This window comes from Dermacentor variabilis, chromosome 11 (genome assembly GCF_050947875.1).
Source record: "Dermacentor variabilis isolate Ectoservices chromosome 11, ASM5094787v1, whole genome shotgun sequence".
Classification (NCBI taxonomy): Eukaryota; Metazoa; Arthropoda; class Arachnida; order Ixodida; family Ixodidae; genus Dermacentor; species Dermacentor variabilis.
The window spans coordinates 47,360,114-47,379,418 of record NC_134578.1 but is presented as its reverse complement, the minus strand read 5'-3'; the positions used below and the strand labels follow the sequence as shown (position 1 = coordinate 47,379,418).

Sequence of the window (19,305 nt, the reverse complement as noted above, 5' to 3'; positions counted from 1 at the left end):
GTTATGCAACTTCTACAAGATTATCCTACTGCCGCCTCAAGAAATATCAGTCTGGCAACACGCACCTAGCTATTAACCAATAAACAGTTAGTGGCCAGTACGACACGTTGCCTCATGCCTGCGGCATTGCATTCCAGAAATGATTTTACCTCTAGTGGGTATGAATCGCATGCGCGCATTAACAGTTTTTTTTTGTGGTAGACATACTACCGTGAGGTAAAACCAAATTTATATTACAGCATAAAAAGCATTACTTATCTGGGCATGGATAGGAAACGCATCAGGCACCTAGGCTTGGAAGCATTATCATCTTGAGTCAGGATTAACAAAAGACGTCTGACATCTGTGCCTTCTACTCAATTTCTTGAATATTTACAACTAAGAAAATAACGTAGAAGCCGCTTACTGTTTAACACAAAAAAAGCAAGTGCTACAGGCTTTCTCCACAGAGCTGCTTGTCAAGGTATGAATACGTGACTTCATGGTTGGCACACGGGAGATTCTCATACATTGCTTAAGTACCAGACCCCAAATTATTAACGATCAAAATACACACTGAAATTTTAAACTTCCAATGATACCTTTTTCGCTATGTAATCAAATCAAACGCTTATACCCTCAAGGCCCGAAGGCATTGAAGAGAGGAGTGTTAGGATTCAGAAATACACGACAAAAAGAGTGACAATTTATTTGAAAGAAGTCAGAGAAGTCGGCCTGAGCTAGCGTACTCTACCCTGCTACTCTGCACAGGGGGCGGGGGAACGGGCACATAAATGTTTGATGAGGGATGATGATGACATTGAACGAGAGGTGCGCCACAGTGAAAACAAGTTCAACATTCTGACGATAAACATTCAGAACTCTCATCCATGAAGCCACTACCGGGTTCCGTATCTTGTCTGCAGTCACTAGTTCATGTGAACCTAGAGATAAAGGCGCTAAGGCGAAGTTGGTGTGTCGGCCACTCCTGCGTGAGCAACACAGGCGCCAAGCGAAAGCTTTACAAGCTGTAAAAAGCATCGATAAGCGGCTTCAGTACGGAGAGCACATGCTGGGCACTTTTAGCGACCGCATTCTGTAGACAACAGAGAATCACACGCATCGACTCTACCCGGCGCTTCAGCATTATCAGAACGCTTTCCTTCTTATTGCATCCATCTCCTTCCTTGCCAGTAGTGTCAACGGTTTCATTGGCCCTATGATTATTACGAATTTCGGCTGTCAAAAGCGTTCGTACAATCCGGCATCCTTCACGAAGTGCAGATGGCCTATTCTGAAAGACTGAAACTTGCAAAAAATGTAAGCATGGTTTAGTTAGTTTTTATTTATCTTTTTTTTTAGAGAGAGAGTAGAACTTGCTGTGATCCAGAGATAAATAAACCATGTTTATAGTTAGGTTGCCCTACTAGTTAAGGTTGAGTTCAAAGCCTAGAAAGCCAATCATCGCTCTTTTCGTTGTGCTTGTAGTACTTCATTATTTTGGGAATCGTATCCAATTTCTGCGTTTACAACCTGAATAACTAACACAATTGAGGAAGGTATTTAAAAAAAAAGATTGCCGGAGCCATGCATATTTCGTAATTGCTTATAAATGAAGTTTGTTTATATTTACAAAAATTTTACGACTTCTCCTTACTCAATTTAAGCTCAGCGGTCCTTGCTCAATGAGCGCTCTGGTCTGATTTCTCAAACTTAGTTGCTTTCTTCACACTCAGTCGATTTCGATGGCGATTTCGTCACCTTGTCTGGAGCTGATATCTTCAATATTCTGTTTCCGACTTCTTGAATTGTTCTTATTCGGCCTGTCTGTTCAGCTACTTGCCCGGACGCACATAAACATTCTGGGGATCTTTTTTTGCCAAGAATGCCCACATACCCAGTGCCCCATACAAAGTTGCGCATGCTCAGTGCCCCAGGTCGTCTTTGCAAACACATGCCTTGTAGCAGACGGCCAGTTGCACTTACCCAGTGACCCAATAAGTTGTCTATGCGGGAGCATACCCAGTGGTCCAAGTTGTATACTCGACAAGACAGCAAAAGATAGCAGCCAGCAAGATGGAAAGAAGGATTCTCTTTAAAAACAAATTTTATTGACTGTATCTTTTAGCCGAGGTATCCTCCACCGAAGCCGGAACCAGCGTTTTGTCCGAACGACGATTGTCCGTATCCTCCTTGGTGACCGGCAGCTCCCTTTCCAAATCCAGCCGAGCCCTGGTTGTGTCCGGAGCCGAAGGTCTTGCCGTCAGAGGCCGAGAATCCCGAGGTGTGGCTATAGCCCTGGTTGTTGTTGTAAGCGTTGACGTGCCTGTTGGCAACACCGCCAGCGAAACCAGCTGATCCCTGGTTGTGCCCAGCTGCACCACCTTGGAATCCTCCCTGTTGTCCACCGGCTGAAGAACCGTAGCCGGACTGGTAGCCGCCACCGTAGCCGAGACCGCCGCCGTAGCCGAGTCCACCGTAACCAAGGCGGCCGTATCCAAGACCGCCGTATCCCAGACCACCGGTTCCGATGAGACCGGTTCCGGCCACTGCTGGGCCGGCGAAACCAGCTCCGCCGTAGCCACCGAGTCCAGCTGCACCGATACCTGCACCTCCGAGACCACCGCCGAGGAGACCGGGACCCACGCCAGCGCCGTAGCCGCCGACTCCAAGACCACCGCCCAGGAGTCCTCCGCGACCTTCGACCTTTTCCTTCTTGGCGGATTCCTCGGCGAAGGCTCCACAGGTCATGAGGGCGTAGACAGCGGCGGCAACAAAGAACTGCATTTGGAATAAAGTAATAAAGGTGGTTAAATGAAATTGGGCACAAGAATTGATTTGAAAACAACCTGTAAATGTAATGGAGATTTTGATAACTATGCCTATTAACCAAGGCGTTCGCGGGGAACACCAACTATTCTTTATAGCAGAGCGATAAGCATACTTGGTGCTTCATCAGTGTAGCACACCGCAATGCGCTCCCAAAGCGGGAAACACTTTTCCTTCCATAGTTTTATTGTGTAGGATTGGAGGCAATGAACTATGTTGTGAGGTGTTTGAAAAGCGAGCTTTGAATATGAGCATAAAATCTTTGCTGAGCATGGCTCTAGGTATGGTTGAAATGTGTCTACAAAATTGCCATAGGTATTTTGCAAATTAGAAAAAAACATTCACACTAATTGTAATGCAGTAAATTGTAACAGGCTGCATGACTAGAGAATATTATGGAAACAATATGTTCGAGGATAGCCAGGGCATTTATAGCAGCATATTTGATGGTTATTGAACTTCGGTGTATGCGCTTTCTATGTGCACAGTAGGTGTATAATAATCCTTTTTTTTTTTCGAAAGATTTTTTTTTGCAGATTTCGCGAATGTTTGAAATAAAGGCACTCACATTCTTATAAAGCTATAAAGGAACTGCTCTCCTTCATAAAATTTTTTCCCTTTAAGCGGGAGTATTCTTGCGGTATTCGCTGATACCGAAATATGAGTACAATAATCTCTTCCCTGAAACGTCACTACAATGCTATGCCAGAGAAACAGACTTACCTTCATTGTTGGTGAGATCCTCGTCCTGTACCGAACTTGGAGCTGAAGAAAGGCAGAGGGCTCCTTAGGTGGTAGAATCAATCGTTGGCAGTGAATCTCCGCCAATGAGTGGTTCTTTATTTATACCCGCTCCACAGCGGGCGCGGCAGTGCTAAGTGAAAACACAAACACAAAACAGGATATGACGCAGAATCGCTTCTACGAGTCGACCATCGTCGTCAGCCTCCTGCCGCAAGCACCGAAGGAATCCACTCGCATTAAGTCGAAGGCGTCATCACTGAACCTAAATGTATCTCAGTTTTCCACGCTGTGTTCTGCGAAACTTACCTTCCTTCCGCCCAATGTTGTAGTATTTAGCGTTCCCCGGCTATCATCTTGGCCGGCGTACCTAATTCTCCCGTGTCCCCGTCCTTTCTTTATGTTTGTATGCCTCGGGTGTGGAACGGGTAACTGTCGGATGTCCGCTAGCGTTCAAGGTCTGAAGCTTCTTAGTGTATCTGAAAATCGTGCACTGATTCGTGAAAAAAAAACGCTTCAAGAGATTTTGTAGGGAGGCTGGCTGAATCTCTTTCAACATGGTGGACAGTGCAGACCAATATGCAAAATAGACACGAGCATGAAAGATGGGGTAGTCAAACAATAGAGATGTTAATCATCTTTCCTCAGTATATGTCTCTCCTTACGTCGCTTGCGCACATTTGCCCGGTTGAACGTTACAATTTTTCAGCATTTTAGACAACCTACCTTAAAGCTTACTGCGGCAGCCTGAAATATTCCGGGGTAGGATTTATTTAGCGTTGTGCTCTCGGACAGCATGAAAGGAATAAGATGAAAAGTTTCTGACGCTATTCCAATGTCACGTAAATTCTTTGCGCTAAGGAGAAAAAAAGGTTAGTGAATGACCTATATTTCGAAACACTATTTTATCCCTAAACAGTACTTCTTATTCTACCATCAAGCTGCATGGAATTTCAATGATAAACTTAAGTGCAAAAATTCTCAAAATATGTCATATATGGTTATGCCTACGAGACATGGGTATTGTTCTATCGCTAGAAGATTCATTTGTGCAATTAAATCTTTTGTGGTAATGCAATGCTTTCAAAGGTGAGAAATCAAATGTTTTTAAGAGGTTATTGTAACTGTAATTCGTCTTGGAAGTCATAGTGTGTGTATTCATGTGATCTCTTTGAAGACTTAGGAAAGAGCTATTAAATTTAATACCTTTATATTTTGTTAGCTCTGCTGGTGTGAATTACATTTTTACCGTAAAACTTCTCGAAATAAAGGTCTGCTGATCCATTAGGTTTCTGTGGACGACAACTTGAAGTACGAAAATCACTACACTGCACAGTAAAAGTAATGCGTAGTGTGTCTACAAATTTTCTAGTCAAGTTACGTACAAGCTGTAGTGTCAAGGTGGGTGACTGGTTATGGCGAACAATCAGCGCACGAGAAATAAACATCAAAAAGAAATTATCGCCTATAATAACCCTTACTTCATAGTCACAATAAACCTACTGCGTTTATTTTCTTTATTTTCATTTCAATGAAAAAAATGAACCCAAAGTTTCTAGTCAGCAACTGTGCGTCTCACAGTATTATTTATATATTTATTCACCGTGCAGTTTCCTCACCAGCACCATTATATTTTTGTAATCAGTGATCACAAAATTATCATACTGTTGTCGACCATCTGTGCAGATAGGTTAAGAGGGCCGGCTCCGCATAGTTTACTCACGTAACATGAACCACGGGCTACCACTTAATTTACCAATGGCGCGTCAACCGGTTAACGAGCAACGCAAGGATAAACCGAGCAATAGACGGGTCATAATCGTTAGACGTACTCGTAATAGTTGTTACTAGAATTGGGTGAGGCGTTGAACAGAGGCGAAGGCCGGATGTGTCCAAGGTGAGATCACTGGGCCGCGAAGCTGTCGGTTGTGTGTGAAAAAGTGACTTTTCTGGTCGTCCTTTCTGACCGATTGCGCTGGGAAAATTCGAAGTGGGGTACGTCTTTTAAGGGGCACAGATAGGCTTTGCTGCCAAATTGAAACGCGTACGAAATACAAATGAAGATGATTGCCAAATTGCGCAGTACCTGATGTTTTTTTTATGTTTTTTTTATTTTGATACGCGGCTGTACTCCCTGCCGCACACCTTGCTTCGAGCCGCTACCCGCAAACCCCAAGCTACATTTCGATTATTACATCATCCGTAACCTTTCTTTACAGACGCCGTGCTTGGCGCGTGTCCCAAAATGACGCCAAGTGCAGCTGCATCGTGACAGGACGGGAATGCAGTTGGTTCGCCCACGATGACTTCAAGCTCGCGAGTGTTTAAATAACAATGCCCTGTTCGTTCCACCTCCATATTTAACCCCTTTACTGTGCACTGCGACAGAAGCCACCTAGCCTGCTTGGTAATTCTGCTCGCCGCAGCCTTTGCCCCCGGCGATCAAACGCGTTGCAATTCGTTTTTTTTTTTCACTTCCCGGTGCGTAGCGCAAGAGCGCGGATTGTATCACTCATGCGAGAAGTTCGTCTCACCCTTTTAGGAATAGAAGGTACTTTCCGGAACAAGAAAGAAAATTAAAATCTGCGCGTTCGAAAGAACCAGTTGTCCATGCCTAGGCCAATTAGGTATTGTTGGCCGCTCACTGCGTTGGGATACCACGCATTGAAGATCGAAGTTTATTTGCCCCGTATGTTACAACGGGTGACCAAGGAAAAGGTTGAAGCTGCTTGAGAATCTCACTCGGAAATGAACACGTGTAAAGTAATGACGGCAACCTATGTTGAATTTTTATTGTTATAAGCTTGAAAAACATGAATCCATAGTGGCATAAAAAGAGCAGTGTGACTTTGTCGATGATTGCAGCCTGCGAGCAATTAGCAATCAACCGAGCTCGAGATGGGGAACCCGAAACAATAGACCGCTAACGGAAGCAAAATAAAACAAAATCATAAACCATGGTGACCATTTTCTCAGTAGTGGCACTATAACTACAAACATCAGCAATCAAGGAGTCGCCACAGGGGACTAATCCTCAATGACCAACAGCAGTTTCATAAATTGCTCAGTCGCCGTGATTGAAGGGCACACAAAAGCGAAACAAAGCATCGTTGCGACTGGACACGGCCGTGGCCACTAGCGCGCGTCCTGATATTAGCTGAGTGCACAAACGCCAACGGACTTTCATCAGGTGCACGTTTGGAAAATCAGACTGGCCAAACTTATTTTGAAGTCCTGTTTTACGGCATACCTAGTAGCGAGTGTGCAGCTTTTGGACGTAAGAGGGTGTTTCTTGTAGAGGAAATTTACCAAAGGAGTGCTTGTTAAAAGAAGGGAGGGCAAATATACAAAGGAGGCAGATTAGAATGGATCGGGCAGGAAGCGAAGGTCGCTACGCAATGACGCGGCGGAAGTCACAGACGCGTATCACCGTCCCAAGTAAGGAAAAACACCGTCTCACTGTTGCTACAATGAAATGAACGCGGAGAGCCTCCGGGAACGAGCTTCTGCGTTGTAGCGTGGAAGTTTTTTAAGGACCGATTGCAAAGGTGGATATTTTGAAACACGCTCTTGTGTTGTGTTGGTATGTCACAATGATTGACATTCAATCTAATATGAATTGCGTCTGTACAACGCCCAATTGCTACTGTTACAGAATATACGGGCCGAACCTCAAGAAAACTTGTTGTTGGCTACTTTGCTATTGAGAAAATCTTTATCTGATAGCTAAGTTGCCGAAATGTTAAAGTACTCGTGCATGTTCCATGTGTGTAAATACAACACATCTCTAAAAGTCTGTGTTTAGCCTACACTTAACTTGTAGTAATGACAAGCTTTAGTGGCAAGCTTTAGGATTCAGAAAAAAGCTTTTCTTTTTTTCACGCTGTTAAAATTGTCATCCACCCAACCCCAACACGAAACAACAAAGGAAAGCAACACGTGTTCCTCAGAAATGAGGAGGAAAGGAAATAACATTTATTGAGTCATAGATTAAGCGGATGTTTTCCGTCTCCGAGAAGAGCAGCCCTCTGTTCATGAAGCCCGCAGCCTTTGTTGTACTTAAGGCCCGTTGAGTCAGCTATCGTTAGTCATTCAGGTCCGACCTCGTCAGCACTGCCTACCACTGCTCAGGTGTAAGGTTGGGCATCTTAGAGACTGTCTGTACGCTGCGGCAAGCTAACGTGAGGCGATACATTGAAGCGTACTTGTTACATAGGGGGCATTTCAGGTAATATAATGTGGGGTGCACGGCGTGTAATGCGCCTGAGTGGGGATACGTGTTTGTCGGTAGTTGTCTCCACACCACTACTTCTCCGCCACCCAGAGGCTTGTGCGGCGGCGGGTAGTTGCGAGGATTGAAAAGGCGGTGTTGCATGGTAGCATTCTACTGTAGGAGCACTGACTCGAAGAACGGTCCGGAGTCTTGTCCTTGAAGCGCCCGCATGCCTTGAACACGCTGATTGAAGTGCATTGTAGTGCACGCTGATTTACATGAAGCTTCACAGTTGATTAAACATTTCTCTTGGTCCGGGGGTCAGGACGACACCAAAGAGCATTTCGGTCACTCTGCTATCTCAGGTAACCTGCAGACTAGTAGACAGCACAGCGAGGCCTAAATAATGGACAATTAAAAGTACAGGAGCACTGAACATGTCGAATAAGCTCTGCAGACACCCGCAAGGTCGAGGAAGGTTCATGAAAAAGAAAACGGTCATCCACAAGACTGTGGCTTAAAGGTAGAAACCTGACAGGAACTTTTTGCTGGTCTGGTGATTGAAATTTCTTGCTCCTAATTAGGGGTTCGAAGTTTGTTTGTTTCAGGTAAATTATTATCAATTTTCTTGCAGCATTGCACCACAGTCGGGCGATTGACAATTTCCTCTTTCAGGAATTCGTCTCTAGTTGGAGGATTTGCGCTGAACAGTTTCCGAATAAACATTCTTGTTCATAACGGCAGCTGTAGAAACACTCAACATTGGCAAAGTGTTACCAAAACGCTACTATTTTACGGGAAGAGTTGAATGGATATAGGGTACATAGATACAGTTAGATAAAGTGCTATCAGCATGCTTAAAGGCTAACTGAAATGTTCAGTTTCGGCAGCAACATTCACAGTATTGCAGTCTCTTCCGCCTGAGGTACCGCTTCTCTTGTATCGGTAGGCTACTACCTAAAATTCATTCGCGGTAGCGCGTTCGAGAGACATCAAAAACATATTTAGCCCTGCATGGTCTACTAATACCGAAGTATGCCTCATGGTGAACTATGTTTATGATGAATTGCCAAGCTTGACCTAGAAAATAATCAAGATGGGCATGCCATAACTGTACCTTACATTCATCTATTCTTTTTTCTTTAGACATCGCAGCTCGGTCCGTTTTCTAGCCGTACTGATCCAGGCAAAACACCTGAAAGAATAGAATATATTTTCAGGGACGACGCTTATATATGAGCTTCTGTCCGGCACATTGTAAAACCATTCAAAGGCTATCAAGACCGGTGTAACAGATAGAGGTAAGACGCAATTCCTGTGCAAGACAGGTCTATAGACATAAAAAGCTGGAATCGAGCAACCATGTTCTAAAAATGAATGTTTAAATCTGATGAGAACAAGTCCTCATGTCGAAACATTGGATCCAGCCTGAGACATTCGTTGCATGACCACTATCGATCCCAGCGCTCGACCAACAAACATTTACATTGCAGAGGGATCAGCACGGTGGGTATTCTAAAGTCCTCTAAACCATGTATCTTTCCTTTTGGAGCTCTCTGAGGAAAGCTACAGTTCAAATAAAAAAAGAAAAGTTCCACTCGTCATCCTTTTGTATCTGTGTGTGTGGGATGGCATGATGCGTGATTCGGGGAACCTGAATCTATTTCTATCGTTTCAAACAGCAGTAAAGTGAACGACGAGTGTATTAAAAACAGTTTTATTGACTGCGCATTTAGCCAAGGTATCCTCCACCAAAGCCAGAACCGGCATTTTGCCCGAAAGATGACTGTCCGTATCCTCCCTGGTTACCGGCAGCTCCCTTTCCAAATCCAGTGGAGCCCTGGTTTTGTCCGGAGCCGAAGGTCTTGCCGTCAGAGGACGAGAATCCCGAAGTGTGGCTGTACCCCCGGTTGTTGTTGTAGGCATTCACGTTTCTATTGGCAGCACCGCCACCGAAACCCGCGGTTCCCTGGTTGTGCCCCGCTGCACCTCCCTGGAATCCTCCCTGGTGGCCGCCGGCTGAAGAGCCATAGCCAGACTGGTGGCCGCCACCATAGCCGAGACCGCCACCATAGCCGAGTCCTCCGGTGCCAAGACCGAGACCACCGGTGCCAATGAGGCCGGCGCCACCCACTGCCGGGCCAGCGAGACCTGCTCCGCCGTAGCTGCCGAGTCCAGCTGCTCCGATGCCTGCACCTCCGAGACCACCGCCGACGAGACCGGGACCCACGCCACCGCCGTAGCCGCCGACTCCAAGACCACCGCCCAGAAGTCCTCCGCGACCTTCAACCTTTTCATTCTTGGCGGCTTCCTCGGCGAACGCTCCGCAGGTCATGAGGGCGCAGACAGCGGCGGCAATAAAGAACTGCATTTAGAATAAAGTAATAAAAGTCGTTAAGTGAAGTGGGCACAAGGATTGAATTGAAAACAACCCCTAAATGTAGTGGAGGTTTTCAGAACTATGCATGTTAGCCACGGCGTTTGCGAAGAGCGGTGCGCATGCGTTGCGCATCAACTATTCTTTATAGTAGAGTGGAGAGATAGTCAGTCTTGATGATTCATCAGTGTAGTACACGGCAACGTGCTCTCGAAATTGCTGGCAATGAATTGTTTTGTTAGGTGTTTCAAAAGTCATCTTTGAAGATGGACACAAAGTGTTTGCTGAACATGGCTTTAGGTATGGCTAAAATGAGTCTACAAATCGGCCATAGGCATTTTGCAAATTAGAAAAGAACATTCATTGTAACTGTAATGCAGTAAATTGTCACAATTTTCCGCATGACTTGAGAATATTATCGAAACAATATGTTCAAGGATAGCCAGTGCATTTAGAGCAGCATATTACATGGTTATTGAATTTCAGTTTATACGCTTTTATGTTTATAGTATGTGTACTAATAATCGTAAATTTGCTTCCGAAAGATTTTTTTAGGTAGTTGCAAATGTTTGAAATGAAGGCACTAATATTCTTAGACAACACCTTTGCCAGCAACTGCTCTGCTACTTTAATATTTGTTCCTTAAAAGTGAGTATATTTGTGATATATTTAATACCAAAATATAATTACAATAACCCCTCGCAGTAAAGGTCACTACTATGCTATGCCGAAGAAACAGGGTTACCTTCATCTTTGGTGAGATTCTCGTCCTGTGCCGAACTTGAAGCTGAAGAAGGGCAGAGGGCTCCTTAGGTGTTAGGAGCAATCGTTGGCAGTGACTGAATCTCTTTGGCTGAGTGGTTCTCTTATATACTCGACTCAAACCGGGCGCCGCAGTGGAAAGTACAAACACAAACAAAAAACAGTATATGATGGGGAATTGCTTCTACGAGTCGACGGCCCTCGTCGGGCGGATGTCACCAGCACTGATGGAATCCACTCGCACCAAATCGAAGACGTCATCCCTTAACCTAAACGTGTCTCAGTGCTCTACGCTGTGTTCTGCGAAACTTGCGTTGCTTCCGCCCAACGTTTTAGTATTTAGCGTTCCCCGGCTATTATCCTTTCTGGTCTACCTAATTCTCCCCTGTTCTATTTTTTATATTTTTTTACGCTTTCATGCCTCGGGTGCGGAATGGGTAACTTTCCGATGTCCGCTGGCTTTCAAGGTCTCGAACTTTTTTGTGTATCTGAAAACCGTGCCCTGATTCGTGGTAAAGAAAAACGCTTCAAGAGATTTTGAAGCGAGGTTGGTTGGTTCTATTTCAACATGGCGGACAGTGCCGATCAAGATGCGAAAAAGACGTGAACAGAACAGATGGGGTAGTCAAACAATGGAGACGGTAATCTTTCCTCAGTTTATGTCCCTGCTTCCATCGCTTGGGCGCATTTTCCCGGTTAAACGTTATAAAGATTCATCCTTTTAAACAACCTACCGTAGTCTGCGCTAACAGTCTTGGGCAGCCTGAATTATTCCAGGGTAATATTTATTTAGCGTTGTGCTCCCGGACAGCATAATAGAAATAACATGAAAAGTTTCTTAGAGTATTTCAATGTCACCTAAATTCTTTACGCTAAGGAAGAAGGAAGGTTATTGAATGACCAACATTTCGACACCTTATATTATCTCTAAACAGTACTTCTTACTGTAACACCAAGCCACATGGAATTTCAATTTACATATAATGGAATAAATTCTCGAAACATATCATATATGGTTATGCCTACTGAAAATGGGTACAGTTCGATAGCTAGAAGCTTCATTTGCGCAAATAAATTTTTCAGATTGATGAAGCAAGGTATTTCAAAGGTGATAAATCGAATTCTTTTACGAAGTTATTGTAACTGTAATTCGTCTTGCAAGTCATCGTGTGTGTATTCATGTGATCTCTTTGAAGATCTAGAAAAGAGCTATTACAGGTATTACCTTATAAATTTTGTTAGGACCGCTGGTGTAAATTATATTTTTACCTTAAAACTTATTGAAATAAAGGTCTGCTTATCCATTAGATTTCTGTGGAAGACTACTTGGAGTACGAGAATCACAGTACTTCGCAGTAAGAGTAATGCGTAGAATGTGTAAAATCTTTTCAATCAAGTTATGTACAAGCTGTAGTGTGACTTGTTATGGTTAACATGCAGCGCACGAGAAATAAACATCAAAATAAATTTAGCGCATATGATAACCCTTGCTTTATAGTCCAATAAACCTACTACGTTTCTCTTTTTATTTTCGTTTTAATAGAAAAAAGCACCCTAATGTTGATAGTCAGCGACTGTGCGTCTCAAAGAATTATTTATGCATTTATTCACTGTGCGATTTCCCGGCCAGCAATATAATTTTTTTTCTTTCTGAACAGCGATCAGAAAATTTTCATGCTATTGTCGAACATCTGTGCAGATAAGTTTAAGAGGGCACGCTCCGCATAGTTTACTCACGTAACATGAACCGCGCACAACAGTAAAATAAGTTACCAATGGCGAGTCAAACGTTTAACGACCAATGCAAGGATAAACCGAGCAACAGACAAGACGTAATTGTAGGAAGTACTTATACAAGTTGCGAGACTTCTGTGAGGCGTTGAACACAGAAGAAGACCGAGTGTTTCTTAGGTAAGCTCACTGGGCCTCGAATCTGTCGGTTATTTGTGAAGAAGTGACTTTTGTTGTCGTCCTTTCTGATCGATTGCGGTGGGGAAATTCGAAGTTTGGTACGTCTTTTAGGGGGCTCCGATAGGCCTTGTTGCCAAATTGCAACGCATACGAAATACAATTGTAGGCGCTCGCCAAATTGCGCCGCACTTGAAGCTCCAGGTTTGTTCCTTTTTTTTTTCATTTCGATACGCGACTATATACTCGCTGCCGCACACCTTATTTCGCGCCACTTCCCGTAAAATGTACTTCACGCAAACATCAAGCTATATTTCGATAATTACATCATCCGTTCCTACCTCTAAAGACGCCGTGCTTGGCACGTGTCCGAAAATGGCGTCATGTGCGGCTGTATCGCGACAGGAGGGGAACGCAGTTTGTTCTCGCGCGAACGCTTCAAGCTCGCGAGTGTTTAAATAAGAATGCCCTTGAAGGGGCAGCGCGAAAAAACGACGACAGAAGGCAGGAACACACAGGACAGCGCTGTCTGCCTTCTGCCTTCTGCCTTCTGTTCCTGCCTTCTGTCGTCGTTTTTTCGCGCTGCCCCTTCAAGATGTTCAACCAGTACCAACTCGCCCAAATGTCGATCCTTCTAAAGAATGCCCTATTCGTTCCACCTCCATATTTACCCCCTTTACTGCGCGTTGCGGCAGAAGCCACCTAGCCTGCTTGGTAATTCTGCTCGCCGCTACCTTTGCCTCCGGCGATCAAACGCGTTGCAATTCGTTTTTTCACTTCCCGGTGCGCAATGCAAGAGCGCGGATTGTATCACACGTGCGAGATGTTCGTCTCACCCTTTTAAGAATAGAAGGCGGTTTCGCAACAAGCAAGAAAATTAAAATCTGCGCGTTCGAAAGAACCAGTTGTCCATGCATTAGGCCAATTAGGTATTGTTGGCCGCTCACTTCCTTGGGTGGCCACGCATTGAAGTTTGAAGTTTATGTGACCCGTGTGTTACCACAGGTGACCAAGGAAAAGGTTGAAGCTGCTTGAGAATCTCACTCGGAATTGAACATGTGTAAAGTGATGTCGACGACTTATGGTTAATTGTTATTGTTACAAGCTTGAATAACATGAATCGATCATGGCACAAAAAGAGCAGTGTGACCTCTTCGATGATTGCACCTTCTGAGCAATTAGCAATCGGCGGAGCTAGAGATCAACAACACTAAACAATAGGCCGCAAACGGAAGCAAAATAAAACAAAATCATAAACCATGGTGACCATGTTTTCTCAGTAGTGACCCTATAACTGCAAACATTAACAATCAAGGAGTCGCCACAGGGGACTAATCCTCAATGACCAACAGCAGTTGAATTAATTGCTCAGTCGCCGTGATTGAAGGGCACACAAAAGCGAACAAAGCATCGTTGCGACTGGACATGGCCGTGGCCACTGGCGCGCGTACTGATATCAGCTGAGTGCACAAACGCCAACGGACTTTCATCAGGTGCACGTTTGGAAAATCAGACTGGCCAAACTTATTTTGAAGTCCCGCTTTACCGCGTACCTAGAGTAGTGAGTGTGCAGCTTTTGGACGTAAGACGGTGTTTGTTGTACACGAAGTTTCCCAAAAAGTGCTTGTTAAAAGAAGGGGGAAAATATACAAAAGAGGAAGATAAGAATGGATCGGGTGGCGCGCGAAAGCCGCTACGCAATGATGTCGCGGAAGTCACAGAGCCGTATCAGCGTCCCGAGTAAGGAAAAACAACGGTTCACCATTACTACAATTAAATAAATGTGGAGAGCCTCTGGGCACGAACTTCTGCGTCGTGTCGGTGAAGTGTTTGAAGGACCGATTGTAAAGGCGGGTATATTACGCCATACTCTTTTGTTGTGTTGGTATATCATAATGATTAGCATTAACTCTAATATAAATTATGTCTGTGCAACGCCTAATTACTACGATTACAGAATATATAAGCAGAACCTCAAGAAAACTCGTTGTTGGCTACTTTGTTATTGAGAAAGTCTTTATCTGATGTTTGCGAAATGCTAAAGTACTCGTGCATGTTCCATGTCTGTAAATACAACGCAGTTTTAAAAGATTTTCGTTTAGCCTACACTGAACTTGTAGTAATGCGAAATTCAGACAAAAGCTTCTCTTTCGTTCATGCAGTTAAACATTCGTGAAAAGGGAAGTTGTCATCCGCCAAACACCAGCACGAAACTAAAAAGGAAAGCAACCAGTGTTCCACAGAAATGAAGAGGAAAGGTAAAACCTATATTGAGTCATAGATTAAGCTGATGGCTTCCGTCTGCGAGAAGAGCGGCCCTCTGTCCAGGAATCATGTGGCCTTTGCTCTGCTTCAGGCCCGTCGTGTCAGCTATCGTAACGACGTTAGTCGTTCAGGTCCGACCTCACCAGCACGGCCTGCCACGGCTCAGGTGTAAGGTTGGGCATCTTCGGAACTGTCTGCACGCTGGGGCAAGCTCACATGAGGTGATAGAATGAGGCGCACTTATTACACCGGGGGCATTTCTTGTAATATAATGTGGAGTGAATGGCCTAGGTGGTAGTATGCCTAGGTGGAGATACGTGTTTGTCGGTAATTGTTTCCGCACCACTGCTTCTCCGCCATCCAGAGTCTTGTGCGGCGGCGGGTAGGTGAGAGGATATAGACAGTGGGGTTGAATGGTAGCATTATATTGTAGGAGCACTGACTCGAAAAAAGGTCAGGAGTGTTGTTCCAGAAGCACCCGGATGGCATGAGCTAGTGCATGCTGATTTCCATGGAGCTTCATAGTTGATAAACATTTCTTTTGGTCCGGGGCTCAGCACGAGAACAAGGGCCTTCCGATCGCTCTACCCTATCAGTTAACCTGCAGGCTACGGATAGCACAACGAGGCCGAAATAATGGACAAATAAAAGTACAGGAACACTGAACATGTCGAATAAGTTCTGCATAAACCGGCGAGGTCGAGGAAGGTTCATGAAAAAGAAAACGGTCACTCCCCCGACTGTGGCTATAAGGTACAAAGGTGACAGGAAATTTGCGATGGTCCGGGGATTGAAATTTCCTGCTTCTAATTTGATGTTCGAAGTTTATTTGTTTCAGGTAAATTAATATGGATTGTCTTGTAGGATCGCACCACTGTCGGGCGGCTGACAATTTTCTCTTTCAGGAACTTTGCTCTACCTCGAGGGTTTGCGCTGAACTGTTCGGAATAAACATTCTTGTTCAGAACGGTAGCTGTAAGGACGCTCAGCATAGCAAACTGTTACTAAAACACTACGATAGTGCGGGAAGAGTTGGATCGATGTAGTCAGCATAACTACAGCAAGGCAAAGTGTTATGAGCTTTCATAAAGGCTAACTGAATGCTCAGTCTCGGCGACGACATTCATAGTTTTACAGTCTCTTCCGCGTGGAGAACCGCTTCTCTTATATCTGTAGGCTACTACCTAAAATTCGTTTGCGCTAGCGCGTTCGAGAGACGTCAACAACATATTTAGCGCCGCAGCTAATAATACCAAAGTATCTCTTATGGTGAGCTACCATGATTATGATGAATTTCCACGCATGACCTTGAAAATAATGAAGATAGGAGTGCCACAACTAGACCATAGATTCATCTCTTCTTCTTATTCAGACATCGCAGCTCGGCACATTTTCGAGCCTTAACGATTCGGGCGAAACACTTGAAAGAAAAGAATATACTTGCAGGTACAACCCTTATATCTGAGCATTTGTCCGGCACATTGGAAAACAGTTCAAAGGCTGTCAATACCGGCGCGGCAGGTAGAGGTAAGGCATAACTCCTTTGTATGACAGGGTCACAGACAGACAAATACTGCAATTTATCAACCATCTTCCAAAAAAGGATGTTTAAAGCTGACGAAAACAAGTCGCTATGTAGAAACTTTGATTCCAGCCTGAGACATCCCTTGCGTGAACACTGTCAGTCCCAATGCCCGAGCAATAAACGTTTACATTACAGGGAGGCCAGCGCTGTCGGTATTCGAAAGTCTTTTCAACCACGCAAGTTTCCTTTCGGTGCGCTCAGAAGAAAGCTGCAGTTCAAATCAAAATAAAAGTTCCACTCGTCATCCTTTTGTATCTGTGTGTGTGGGATGACACGTTGCGTGATTCGGGGAACCTGAATCTATTTCTATCGTTTCAAACAGCAGTAAAGAGAACGACGAGTGTATTAAAAGCAGTTTTATTGACTGCACTTTTAGCCGAGGTATCCTCCACCAAAACCAGAACCGGCATTTTGCCCGAAAGATGACTGTCCATATCCTCCCTGGTTACCGGCAGCTCCCTTTCCAAATCCAGTGGAGCCCTGGTTTTGTCCGGAGCCGAAGGTCTTGCCGTCAGAGGACGAGAATCCTGAGGTGTGGCTGTACCCCCGGTTGTTGTTGTAGGCATTCACGTTTCTATTGGCAGCGCCGCCACCGAAACCCGCGGTTCCCTGGTTGTGCCCCGCTGCATCTCCCTGGAATCCTCCCTGGTGGCCGCCGGCTGAAGAGCCATAGCCAGACTCGTGGCCGCCACCATAGCCGAGACCACCACCATAGCCGAGTCCTCCGGTGCCAAGACCGAGACCACCGGTGCCAATGAGGCCGGCGCCACGCACTGCGGGGCCAGCGAGACCAGCTCCGCCGTAGCCGCCGAGTCCCGCTGCTCCGATACCTGCACCTCCGAGACCACCGCCGACGAGACCGGGACCCAGGCCAGCGCCGTAGCTGCTGACTCCAAGACCACCGCCCAGAAGTCCTCCGCGACCTTCGACCTTTTCCTTCTTGGCGGCTTCCTCGGCGAAGGCTCCGCAGGTTATGAGGGCGCAGATAGCGGCGGCAACGAAGAACAGCGTTTTAAAGAGAGAAATGAGGACGTTTAAAGAATGGTGGTAAGGACAGGTGCGTTGAAGATTACTTGTACATATTCTTGTATATGTGCAATTACAATTTTGGCATAGGAAACTAATCACAGCCTCTACAGTGCGACCGATAAGGACGTTGCTTCGACTATTACGGTAAAGTACTCCAGTATTCCTGTTATTGAATAAAATATTCGGACCAACTATAAATTGCTTTTACTTTTACTTTTACGTTTCGTGCATTTGATGCAGCTCTTACATAAGTCACGAGAAAGTGAAAATGATGCATGAACAGAAGTGCCGTGATGTGCAAGCTCGACACAATCGCTTTGTAGTTCAGTTTGAGTGCTACTGTGCATAACTATGTTGACAGCCAACAGACTTTGTCTTTCATTTTTAATGACTATGTAGCAGCGGGACGCAACTACCCCTAGTTGATTTCACCGCTGGCCAGCATTGACAATGTTTTAACGCGGTGTTACTCATAACAACCTTAAACCAGAAAATTGCTGAGCATTCACGCTTTCCCTGTCAACCCGTGCGCCGAGATTTTGAGAATTAGTTATTTCGAGAGGCTTTGAAAGAAGTAAGCTGTGAATGTGGGGATAAAAAGATGCTTGTGGAACGTCAGTTCAAGTGAGCTAAGGATGTATTTTACAAACGTCTAAAGTGAAAGAAAAAATACAAAAATAGCTTCATACGTAAAACCAAAACAGTACACCGCACGAGAGTCATTTTTAGAGTTGGCAAAAATATTTCGAGGTTATGCAACATTTTTTCTTTTATATATCATAATTAGTTAGGCTGCGTTGGTATTGTTTGCTTCCTAGTTATGCGGCATGTGACATGTCGCAAGAGCTTTCTTTTGTATAACAATTTTCTTTTGTATTACCGTCACAAGATTAGGCAGAAAGTTTTTCAGAAGCCAATATGCTTAATCACGTAGTCTACTTAAAGAAAGTATTTTATTTCGTTATCTGGTAAACTAGAGCAATATAGTTAAAATAATTATTTCGCATTAGCGATATTACCGTATTACAAAGTAAGGATAATATTACCTTCATCGTTGCTGCGAGACTGGTTGAACTACGGGCACAGGGCTGCCTGGAATGTAGGATCGACCGCTTGCAGTGACTGAGACTCTGTCGTTCCCTTTTTATACCCGGCTAAAGACTACTGACTGTCTTCTAAGTGGAATCGCAAATACAAAACAGGAAACCACGCGAAAGAACGTTTCTACCACTCGATCGCTGTCGTTGTCATTTCGCTGCAACACGTAATAAATCCAATAGTGAGAATTTGGGGCGTTATCGTTCAGCGATCGACTCGGTCTTCTTAAAAAAAAAACTGACGTCTCTTCCGCCAAACAGTGTAGTGTTGATCGTCCACAGTTGAGAAGCTCTCCAGCGCACGGAATTTCCCCTCACTCCTTGTCTGTTACTCTTTCAGCTTTCAGTGTCGAACGGGCTGGTATGGGGCTTCCGGTAGCACTCGAGGCTTCCAACTCGTCAGGACACGCACTCGGGTCCTGAGTAAGCTCTGCAGTCGCAACATGCATTTTAATCATCTGTCTAACAACAAATTTATATAAATACTTGTGTAAAATAGTTCTAATGCTATTTGTCTTGT

General features: G+C 44.7%; 3 protein-coding genes across 3 annotated transcripts; all 3 read right to left on the bottom strand.

Annotated features, from left to right (window-relative positions):
• Positions 1–2,068: 2,068 nt before the first annotated feature.
• On the bottom strand, positions 2,069–3,639 carry LOC142563925 (uncharacterized). The gene is made up of 2 exons (XM_075674653.1): positions 3,532–3,639; positions 2,069–2,760 (listed from the first exon to the last, which is right to left on the bottom strand). Exons 1-2 carry the CDS (start codon positions 3,535–3,537, stop codon positions 2,104–2,106), a joined length of 663 nt encoding a protein of 220 aa, XP_075530768.1. The 5' UTR covers positions 3,538–3,639; the 3' UTR covers positions 2,069–2,103.
• Positions 3,640–9,463: 5,824 nt separating this feature from the next.
• Positions 9,464–10,968, bottom strand: LOC142564909 (uncharacterized). The gene is made up of 2 exons (XM_075676110.1): positions 10,885–10,968; positions 9,464–10,127 (listed from the first exon to the last, which is right to left on the bottom strand). Exons 1-2 carry the CDS (start codon positions 10,888–10,890, stop codon positions 9,495–9,497), a joined length of 639 nt encoding a protein of 212 aa, XP_075532225.1. The 5' UTR covers positions 10,891–10,968; the 3' UTR covers positions 9,464–9,494.
• Positions 10,969–17,000: 6,032 nt separating this feature from the next.
• On the bottom strand, positions 17,001–18,801 carry LOC142563924 (uncharacterized). Its single transcript, XM_075674652.1, has 2 exons — positions 18,736–18,801; positions 17,001–17,665 (listed from the first exon to the last, which is right to left on the bottom strand). Exons 1-2 carry the CDS (start codon positions 18,738–18,740, stop codon positions 17,032–17,034), a joined length of 639 nt encoding a protein of 212 aa, XP_075530767.1. The 5' UTR covers positions 18,741–18,801; the 3' UTR covers positions 17,001–17,031.
• Between the last annotated feature and the right edge of the window lie 504 nt (positions 18,802–19,305).